Source organism: Sceloporus undulatus, chromosome 1 (genome assembly GCF_019175285.1).
Source record: "Sceloporus undulatus isolate JIND9_A2432 ecotype Alabama chromosome 1, SceUnd_v1.1, whole genome shotgun sequence".
Taxonomy (NCBI): domain Eukaryota; kingdom Metazoa; phylum Chordata; class Lepidosauria; order Squamata; family Phrynosomatidae; genus Sceloporus; species Sceloporus undulatus.
In genome coordinates this window covers 341,728,397-341,738,870 of record NC_056522.1, presented here as the reverse complement: position 1 = coordinate 341,738,870, position 10,474 = coordinate 341,728,397, and the positions used below count along the sequence as shown (strand labels likewise).

The 10,474-nt window shown below is 43.6% G+C and overlaps 2 protein-coding genes and 1 long non-coding RNA gene across 9 annotated transcripts in view; 1 reads left to right on the top strand and 2 right to left on the bottom strand.

Annotated features, from left to right (window-relative positions):
- Window positions 1–8,069, bottom strand: part of GSTZ1 (glutathione S-transferase zeta 1) — a 12,511-nt gene extending 4,442 nt beyond the window's left edge. Inside the window, exons 1-5 of one of the 3 annotated variants that reach the window (XM_042437796.1) lie at window positions 7,927–8,069; window positions 6,826–6,877; window positions 4,489–4,553; window positions 2,258–2,338; window positions 1,751–1,876 (exon numbers count right to left, since the gene is read on the bottom strand). In XM_042437796.1, coding sequence (XP_042293730.1) covers window positions 1,751–1,876; window positions 2,258–2,338; window positions 4,489–4,553; window positions 6,826–6,877; window positions 7,927–7,947 — 345 coding nt within the window. In that variant the 5' untranslated portion in view covers window positions 7,948–8,069. Of the gene's footprint in view, window positions 1–1,750; window positions 1,877–2,257; window positions 2,339–4,488; window positions 4,554–6,825; window positions 6,878–7,418; window positions 7,536–7,926 lie in introns of those variants that run through there. The other 2 variants (XM_042437788.1, XM_042437805.1) reach the window with 2 other exon arrangements.
- A 203-nt stretch (window positions 8,070–8,272) lies between these two features.
- On the bottom strand, window positions 8,273–9,170 carry LOC121914415. The gene is made up of 2 exons (XR_006100531.1): window positions 9,036–9,170; window positions 8,273–8,319 (listed from the first exon to the last, which is right to left on the bottom strand). It is a non-coding gene; the product is annotated as an uncharacterized LOC121914415 (long non-coding RNA).
- Window positions 8,920–10,474, top strand: part of POMT2 (protein O-mannosyltransferase 2) — a 45,647-nt gene continuing 44,092 nt past the window's right edge. For 2 of the 5 annotated variants that reach the window (XM_042437747.1, XM_042437769.1), the window contains exons 1-2: window positions 8,920–9,331; window positions 10,385–10,469. In XM_042437747.1, coding sequence (XP_042293681.1) covers window positions 9,105–9,331; window positions 10,385–10,469 — 312 coding nt within the window. In that variant the 5' untranslated portion in view covers window positions 8,920–9,104. Of the gene's footprint in view, window positions 9,332–9,442; window positions 10,175–10,384; window positions 10,470–10,474 lie in introns of those variants that run through there. The other 3 variants (XM_042437728.1, XM_042437737.1, XM_042437756.1) reach the window with 3 other exon arrangements.

The following is a 10,474-nucleotide window of genomic DNA, read 5'->3' as shown; positions in this document are numbered from 1 at the left end:
CCTATGAAACACATCTGTGAGACTGGTTCTATTGGGTGACATCTTTTCCTGAACCTTTTCCCCAGCAGTTGGTCATTCTATAACTTTTAAGATCTGATACACGGAAGTGATTGTTTTCCTCTTTCGTTTTCATTCATGTGCCCTTCGGTGCATTTTATTCCTGTACCATTCTGGACTGTATAAGGATTTGCAAACCTGTGGACAACAGCTATCATGTTTGTACTGATCTTACATAACATGCTTTGGGAACATTTCTGGGTAAAGAATAAGGTTAAAATGTTTGAAATAAAGAAATCATACTACTATTTGTGTTTTCTCTTTTTAAAATGGTCTGTTTTTTAAATTGAGAGATTTAATATATTTTAATCTTTTTAAACATTTGTAATGATTTATTGTTTAACTTGATTTTATTTTAATTTGCCCTGAGATCTTCAGATAAAGGGTGCAATATAAATATTTTAATAAATAAATAAATTTAGAAAATACCGTGTGATCACAAGATGGGAGGGAGCTTGGGGACAAAAAGCAATGTTTTTGTGAATTGGACTTGGCCCTTGCATATCCTTTTTCCTATCGCTCCATTGCTCTCTTTGATCAAATGGAATTTTGAAGTGCTACAAAAACCCTTCCGAGTATGATAGTGCAATGAGTAATATGCTGTGAGCACTCAGTAGCAGAATTGCATCACTGTTATGCGTGTGAAAATATTTGTCATTTGTGGGCCCCAATTAGGTACTGTTGTCCCTTGGCCTGGCCTAATCCACACCAGTTTCGCTAATGCACGGTTTTCAGAGATTAATAATCAAATGTTTAAGAAATAACATGCTAGATAACTATTTTTTTAATGACAAGGAGAAAGGGACTTCACAGTTTGCTTTCAATGAAAGAGACATCCTTTTTGAGTTTTTTGGCATAACAAACAGTTATTTGGTTAACTTCGGGCCATACAGACAGGCCAAATAAAGCTACTTCCAGTCAGTTGGAGGTTGCTGTTTTAATGATGTATGCATCCTTAAGCGGACGGAAGCTGCGCCAAAGCTACGCTGCACCACCTTAGGACTGGGAGCGTGGCTTTGGTGTGGCTTCCAGCCATTAGGATGCATACATCCTTAAACATACCTCCAAACTGACTGGAAGCAGCTTTATTTTGGCCTGTCTGTATGGGGCCAAGATTATTTTTCTGCCCTTATTACTGACCAGATAAAGAACCATTTAAAACCTAGTATGGAACAAGAACTCTGGTGTGCAGCTACCTATAATTTTTTAAAAGAAGTAATATGATTGGAATAAATAGTGTAACATACTAAGTATTTTCACTATTAATGCTAACAAGTTAATTTTGGGAGCTCAGTAGGATTAACAAAACATTTTTAACATCCCAAGCTCTTCTATTTTGTTCATAATTTCTTTGTGATTTGCTCTCAGCAGCAGCAAGTGACCATAGCCTTGGGCAGCTGGGCCAATGTACCAAAATTGCAGAAGAGAGAATGGGTTTGATTAGAATGAATCAACAAAAACTTCTTTCTTGCATTTTGCCCAATGCTCTATATTACTTGTACCTGAAGCTTTAGGACTCTGGAAGCAGGGGTACTGAGCAGCAGGAGGAGGAAAACAGGAATTACTGCCAACACAACCTGCTCTGTTCAAGAATTACCTCCATCTTCCTGAAGCCATTTGCAGCCAGAGTTACTGGACTCTGATCCAAAACTGTTAAATGAAAGACAGGTAGCATTGGCAACAGGACAATTACCTGCAAGGGTTGAATCCCAGTAACAATGTGATCCGAGATCATCCGAACCTGAGCTCTCTTCTTTGGATCCTGAGGTAGAATCCTAGGATTTGGCCTTGTCTCCTCCAGGTACTCTATTATGGCCAGCTGAAAAAGAAGAAACTCTTTAAAAAGAATGATCCTTGTAAGAATATAAAGAAGGAAGGCAGTCCTCTGATGCAGGTCAAGGAAACTGGATCTACTTGTCTAGAGCAAATCCAGAACAAATGTCTTTAGTAGTGATTCTATGCATTGTGTAAACAACGAACCCCATGCCCACCAATTAATGTGGTGGGATCTTATTTAGCTGGCAACACCTTTAGGTTGCATTAGATTTTTCAAACAACGTACTGTTACTTCCACTTTGGATCGTTTCCGTATCAATAGATCTGAAGCCTGGTATTCAAATGGGCTATTTAATACTGAGTGCAAAGTCCTTAGTCTGAATAGCAAAACTAAGTAAATGTTTAATAGAAACTGTTTACTCACCGACTGTGACAGGGTGATGCCATCAATTTTGAGAGCAGGGACTTGCTTCATTGGATTTACTGCTTGGAATTCTGGAGACAGCTATGGAGACAGGACAGTTCCTAAGACACTTTGGCTCTTGTATTGACAATTAGAAAAGTAAAGTTTTCACTTTGAAGTAAAAGTTCTTAAAGCTAGGAGCTCAAGGGTATACAGGCTGATACTCATATTATCCCATCCATATAGATGGATAACACCCCACATACCATCATGGTCACAAACTGCACCCTCCTATTGTAAGTTCCACTAATAAGAAATTTCTTCTTCTTTCTCCACAGGATATGGCATACAATTTTAGAATATTATCCTCCTGTGAGACACGGCTCACAAATGATTACCACATCCTTTTGTTCTATGTTCAACATGTAGCAATTCCATGGTTCCTTTTGCTCAACAGACGAGACCTCCAGAGTAAAATCACAACAGCACAGTCACAATACACTACACATTCATTTCCAGTCTCTCTGGATCAGTGGGCAACTATTTGATTTGGCATTTGGGGCTCAGGTTCTTCGCCAAGGTACTTGTCCTTTGGCTTCACCAGTTTACTCTCTTAGGTGCATGGATGAAGGGTTGCAGATAGTTGGTCTTTTTTGTTTTTTAAAAAAGGTAAAGAACTGTGCAGATTCTCAGTATGCTTTAAGGTTAGAGCCAGAGAAGACTCATTCACAGCTGTTTAGAAATACTGTGGAAGCATTGGTTTTGCCTCCATCCAATGAAAGCATGCTGACTGGGAATAGAGCACGGGTGAGGATTGTGAGGCCTTGTAAATAGTGGACTCTAGTGTCTTGTCCTAGTCACCTTAGCCAATAATTGGAAATGCCGAGAACCCTAGACTAACAAGATCAAGAGGGCCCCACTATTCCCACCTCAGCCATAGAATCATAGAGTTGGAAGAGACCACAAGGGCCATCCAGTCCAACCCCCTGCCATGCAGGAATTCTCAATCAAAGCATACCCGGCAGATGGCCATCCAGCCTCTGTTTAAAGACTACAAAGGAGGGGGATGCCACCACTCTCAGAGGGAGTTTGTTCCACTGTTGAATAGCCCTTACTGTCATGAATTTCCTCCTAATGTTGAGGTGGAATCTTTTTTCCTGCAGCTTGCATCCAGTGTTCCGGGTCCTGTTCACTATAGTAACTACAGAAGCAGTATCTCTACAGAAGCCTGATTTGTACTCATAAGTAAAGGTCTGTTGGATCCTGTTTCCCACCATGGTCAACTAGATAGCCATGGAAAGCCTGAAAGAGAGTATGAAGCCAATAGCCCTCTCCCAGTATTAAATTTCTGCAACTAGTATTAAAAGGCATTCTATTGAAAATCCTATCAATTTTAATATAAAAAGGGAGGTGATTGGGGAAAAGGTGTATAGCAACACCTTTAAGACTAATTTGTTTATTTTAGTAGGGTAAGGCATCAAACTCTGTCTGATCTTGGAAGCTAAACAACAATGGGCCTAGTTAGTACTTGGATGGGAAACCAGAAAGGAATACCAGGGTACAAAAGGCTATCTTTCAGAAGAAGCCAACAGCAAACCACAGTTGAGTGTTTCTTGCCTAAGAAACCCCTACAATTCATGCAATCACCGTAAGCTGACAGGCACCATAAATTGAAGGCACATATATACAGAGCAGTATAGTGATATCTTTAGGACGAGATAATTTGTTTATCTTCAGGTATAAATGCAGTTACATCACAGGGGGGCAGGTCAGAATGACTTATGATACAGAAGATTCTAATCATCACATCAAAGCATACTCATTTTAGCACCTGTTAGCTGTTGTAGAGGCCTCCCACATTTTCTATGCTGTTGTCTCTAAAGTGTGAAAGCAATTCTGTCTGGGTTCTTAAAGATGCTGCTAGTTTCTTTTACCTAGTACTTCCTTTATTTTTTATACAAAAATAAACACAGGATACAATTAATTTTCATACTCTTTTAAGAACTCGAGGCTTTAAAGGACACAGGATACTTTCAGTCAAGGTCGACTTGAGGGCAGTTAGCAACAACAAAAAGAGGTGCTATTTCAAAAGCCATCATCATTATAGAAAATCTAAATCCTCTTCTCCATTAAGGTATCTGCAGATAGAGCTGCAAAATACTTGCAGTGGCTTCTAATTCACATAAGGCCAGGTATCACATGGCTTCCTCCTACCTTCTCCCTGTATAGACTTACTGCAGCTCTCTTCTTACCTGCTGCCCTCCATTCACAAGATTTACAGGAGCTGAATCATAGGCAATACCCTTCAGAGCCAGTGCTATCAACAGAAAAAGGACAGTTATCTATTTCAATATTTACCTATTTATAACTTTTCCCCCTAAAAAAATCCCAAAACACTATTTTGCAGTAATCTTCCAGTAAAGGAATAAGTTATAACTGCACAACAGAAAAACAGACACCTAAAGGATAACATCATGAGAAATTTTTAAAAATATTGATTTAAGAATTATGTAAGATCAAACAGAAATAAAAACCACTGTTTCTGAACAAAACAAAGCAAAAACAGGGCCTACCAACTGACTGAGGCTCTATACAGGCCGGCCTGAAAGGCCAGCCTGGGGACAGACTCAGGGCATTGGGTCCACATGACACATGCCCTTGACTTCACCCCAAAGGTGCCATGATGCTGTGTGCCCCTCCACATGATGTGCAGTGTCATGACGCCCCTCTGGTGCTGCGTCCAGATGACATAGCGCTCAAGGGCACCACATAGCTGCGCCACCATGGCTATGGTGCCCTTTTGAGGGCACAAAAAGGAGTAACTTTTTGCAGCTCCTTTTTGTGCCCTTGAGAGGCCGAATTTGAGGTTGCCACAACCCCTTTCTGGCATGAAAAGGGGTGGCTGCATGCAAATCTTCTTTGCATATCCTCCCACCCTGAGGCCCTGCCATCTACAACAGAACAATACACAGATTAACATGGAAATCACTCTTCCCCACCCAGGATCACACAGTTTGTGTGTATGTATACACACGCACACACACCCAACTCTCTTCCATGCCAGTATTCTCTGAAGATGCAAGCCACAGATGCTGGTGAAACATCAGGAATAAACTCTTCTAGAACATGGCCACATTGCCCGAAAAACCCACAAAAACTATGATGTCGTCCATGAAAGCCTTAGACTTCACGAACTGTCTTATACTAAATCACAACACTGCTTAGTCTTGCTCTGTATTGTCTATATTGACAGATAGTGGCTCTTCAGGGCTTCACCTGTAACTAGTGGTACCACAAATTGAATTTAAGACCTTCTGCATATAATCATGTCATCTGTAACTGAGCCATGGCTCTTCCCCAAAAGTGTAGCCTTTTTCCTCTCCACTGCAAGACTTTCCCCCCCTGAAAACTAAATCGCTGGACCAACAAGCCACACCAGTCTTTAATGCCCTGTAATCCGAAGGGACTCATCCAATGTTAGGAATATTCACTGGCTCTGGGATTTAGACTCTGCTACTAGCCAAGGCTACCATTGTTTGCATTGCTAGATTATATCAGGGTAAAGGTTTAGCTGACAGCACTCTTAAACCAAAGAGGTCCAGAATCCTTTGCATATTATGTGTTCTAGTGTGGATATTTTAAAAGTGCAGTAACTGCAAACAGCTGGACTAGACCTTTCTCACATCTAGAAAGTATGTTTCCAATTAATCTCAGCCCTGGGATATAAAGAGAAACAGCCAAATAAAGCAGCCGCCACACAAAAATCTTCAGATTACAGAAAGATTTCAAAATTACTAGAATGTATGTAATACAATACAGAAGTAACTATGGGCTGTATCCCAAACATTTTTGCCATTTTGTGTGTAAATTAGGGACAGGTAATCTGTGATCCTCCATATGTTGTACTTAACTTCCACCAACACCAAATAATGTGGCCAATAGTAATGGATGATGGAAGTTGCAGTTCAACAACATCTGAAAGGCCATTAGTTCTTCATTCTGGTAGAAATGAGTATGATAGGTATATACACTGCATATATGAGCAGAACCAACAGCAGCCTCCAAATGGTTTGCTTGCATTGAAAAAGATGGTGCAAGTTGTTTTCAAATGGACACACTTTTAAATCTATTGATAGTTTGATTACATGTTAACATCTGTATATTTTAATTTTTTAAAGCCACCTTGAGATTCAGGACTGGGGAAAAGGCATAATATACCATAAAGAAATGAAGGGTAGCTATTGCACATGATAATCTGCAGGTAGGTTGCATATTTCCATTTTTTATATATGGACTGATCCTAGCTATCTTCTGTCTATCCAAAAGCTTTCTTCATCAAACGACAAACTCTGCTCCTTCTTCCTGTTCACCAAGGTAAAGAATAGGACATCTCGTGCTACATTCCTATACAATATACCACTTGCTTGGGAGAAAGCCCCCAATGGGTAGACGCATATATAAGATTGCCGTATCAGTTTCCAGAAACGGTTGATGTTGCTGCTCTGTGATCTAATCCGTCACTGCACTTTAGTAACTAAATCTAAACAACACTGAACTGGACAGCGAAAGGATTCAGCAATTATCCTTACCAATTCGTACCCTCCAGGAGCAGGAGCTTCTGAAATAAGTATAAAGAACTGGCTACAAGGATGAAAAAAAGAGGAAAATATTACAGTTGGAATTACATTAGAGTCACTAAAATACAAGTACAATGTTGTATTAAATGCAAACCATTTTTATTAAAAGTAAAAATGGCAGCTTTTCATCCTGTTCTGCTCAAAATGGCACCATTTGGCCCCAAGTATTCCTGTTATCAGCATTCCCCAACCCGGTGCTCTTCAGATACACTACAACTCCCAACCCATTCCCATCCAGCAATGGCCAAATTTGCTAAGAATGGTGTGAGTTGTAGTCCAATAAATAAAATGACACCAGTTTGGGGAAGGGTGCTATTTACAATGTAAAACCCTGTAATTTTCCACCATTCCCCCCCCCCCTCCGCCCCAGCTATATCTCCCACAGATATCAGTAGATTGCTTTCAAAACATTCAGGGACAGAAGGTGACTCAGAGAAAAGCATGTTCTTAGTACTGTAGCTACTGCTCCAAAGAAGTGTCATGTACAGTGGGAAGGACAATCAGTAATCCAGCGACATTAGGCAAGCTTGCCAGTCACTATATACCTGTTTTTTCTCTCACCTTTGTAGAAGTCTCCATGCTTTCTATGTGCAGTAATTTTCGGAATGAAAGCCAACTCAGAGTGTGCTGCAAAAGTGGGGATGGCAGAGTGGGAGGAAGGGAGGAATTTCTCTTGCAGCCAATCAAAGGAGTTTCATAATCCCACCCTTTAGCTTTCAGATTGCAAAAGACAGAAAGAGAACTATCCAGATCTCTCATTCCTTGTACATATCAGACAGAAAAGGCTACAGCTGTCACTGTGTTTATTGTGCACACACGTTTATGGAACAACAGGGAAACAATTCCTATGCTCTTGCCATCTATAATGTGGTGCCACAGGAATGTTCATGCTCTTCTCTGGGCCCACAACAAACTCCAACTCCCAGAATTCCATAGCCTTGAGCCAGGGCAGCGAAGGCGGTGCCAAACCGGGCTATTTCTCCAGTGTGAATGCAGCCTCTAGACTAGAAAGCTCTTTCCCAGCATCTTTGTTGTTGTTGTAAGGGTAAATACCTTGGCTATCGCGGCACACATCTTCCGCACTCTCCCTTTGTAGCGCTTCTGTCCCTCTGAAGGCTAAAGCTGAGTCCTTTTCACACACCTGTTTTATGTTTCTTGCTCTGAAAGGGCGTCCTAATGAAGCAGGTCGTTCATGGTTGGATGCTTTCCTGGGAGGTCGTTGGGATTCTGGGAATTGTAGTTTCGTTTCCTTTCTTTGTCTCCAGGGTCCAAAACTGCAGAAATAATCCATTTTGTGGAGAGGACTGCCAAGCCCTTTCTTGTGAATCTCTCTGGAGGACCCTAAGGATTCCCAGAGATGATATTAATCACATCCAAATAATCAAAACTGTCAACTCACATTTATTTATTTATAAACTTTGTCTCCCAGTCTGGCCACTTTGGGTCCTGTAGGGGAGGGAAAAGGGGCATATAAATAAAATGGGCGGAAAATGGGGAGGGAAAAATAGATATAGGGTGGGGGACACTTGGCTGAAGGAGAGACTTATCCGTGTGGAAGGGACCTGGGAGCCCAAGGAGACCACGAGTTGAACATGAGTCAACAGTGTGATGCGGCAGCTAACAAGGCCAATGCGATTCTAGGCTGCATCAATAGAAGTATAGTGTCTAGACCAAGGAAAGTAATAGGGCCACTCTATTCTGCTCTGGTCAGGCCCCACCTGGAATACTGTGTCCAGTTCTGGGCAAGAGAAGGTTAAGAGGTGATATGACAGCCCTCTTTAAGTATTTGAAGGGATGTCATACTGAGGAGGGGGGAGCAAGCTTGTTTTCTGCTGCTCCAGAGAATAGGATACAGAGCAATGGATGGCAGTTACAGGAGAAGAGATTCCACTTCAGCATTAGGGGAACTTCCTGAGAGTAAGGGCTGATCGACAGTGGAACACATTCCTTCCTCAGAGAGTGGCGGAGTCTCCTTCCTTGGAGGTCCTTAAGCAGAGGCTGGAGGGCCATTGGTCGGGGTGCTTTGACTGTGGGTTCCTGCATGGCAGAATAAAGGGGTGGGACTGCAGGGCCCTTGCGGTCTCTATGATTCTGTGAGGAACCCTGTTTTTCCCTCACAAAGTCTGGGTCACGTGCTCTTGGGCCCTTCCGAAGGACTTCACCTCCCGTGGTGCATTGCGCCAAAAACGGAAGCGAAGAGAGGTGGGGGAAGGCGGGACTTCCGGGCGCGGATGCCTGTGGCAGTGGCGAACAAGGCCGGCCTGGCCGTGCTGGGCCTGAGGCAACGGAGGGCGCTGAGGCTGGCGAGTGGAACAGGAGCGGCGATAGCAGCAGCGGAGGCGGCGGCTCTTCCCTCCGCCCCGCGGCGCCGGGGCTGGTTCTGGGTCCCGCTTGCCTTAGTCACTCTCCTCAGCTTCGCCACTCGCTTCTACCGCCTGCGGGAGCCTCCGCACATCTGGTAGGGGGCGGGGCGTGGTTGCCATGGAGACGGGGCGGGGCTAAGTGTTCGACGGGGCGGGGCGACCTGCAGGGAATGGCGGTTACGTTGAATAAGGCAAATACAGTACCCGTTTCCTGAGGCGCCAGGCCCGCCTCTGGGCTGAGAGCCGCTCCTAAGTCCTCCCTGAGGGCATGGTTCTCATTCCTTTCTAATGATGGCGCCGTCTGGAAATCTTGGCCACGATCTCAGGCCTTTGCCAGGGAAATAACCGTTTAATCCCCGTGGGAGAAAGCCCTAAGCCTGCCCTCCCCTGACGGGGCACCCTCTGAGGCCGACTGCTGACTTGCCCGCGGCCTCTGGGCCTCCTTCCAAGGAACCCAGGAATACGACTTTCCCCAAGGAAGGGCTGGCGAAGGGCTGGGACAGACCCGCCTGAAAGGCCAGCTTCCTGGCAGCTGGGGGCATGGCCTTTAGACAGGGCCAGCTTTTTTGATCCTGACTGCCCCCTCCTTGTGATAAAGCCCTTAGGAGCTGGGTATGCCAAGCCTGGAGGAGAGAAGGATAAGAGGTGATAGGAGAGCCCTCTTTAAATGTTTGAAGGGGTGTCACATTGAGGAGGGAGCAAGCTTGTTTTCTGCTGCTCCAGAGAACAGGACCCAGAGCAATGGAAGCAGGCTCCAGGAGAAGAGATTCCACCTCGACATTAGGAAGAGCTGTTTGATAGTGGAGCACACTGCCTCAGAGACTCTTCTTCTTTGGAGGTTTTTAAACAGAGGCTGGAGCACCTGACCCTGCCATGGCCATGCCTCCCTGGCTTCATTTTAAGGCCAGGTGAAAATTAAAGTGTTTCGTGGCACTCCTGTGAGTTTCCTGTAGTGCTCTGGGGCACCGCAGCACACAACTGAGGAAGACTGGGCTAAATGAAGCAAGATCTAGGCAGTCTCAGTCTTGAAGGCATGGCGTTATATTTAAGTAAAGAATGCTTGAACTGTGTGTACAAGTCATAAAGGTTTTCAACGAACCTGAAGCTAAAGCATAAATAACCTTATTTTTTTCCCCTTTCCTTTTTAGTTGGGATGAAACACATTTTGGAAAGATGGGAAGCTACTACATTAACCGGACCTTTTTCTTTGATGTACATCCACCTTTCGGGAAGGTAAA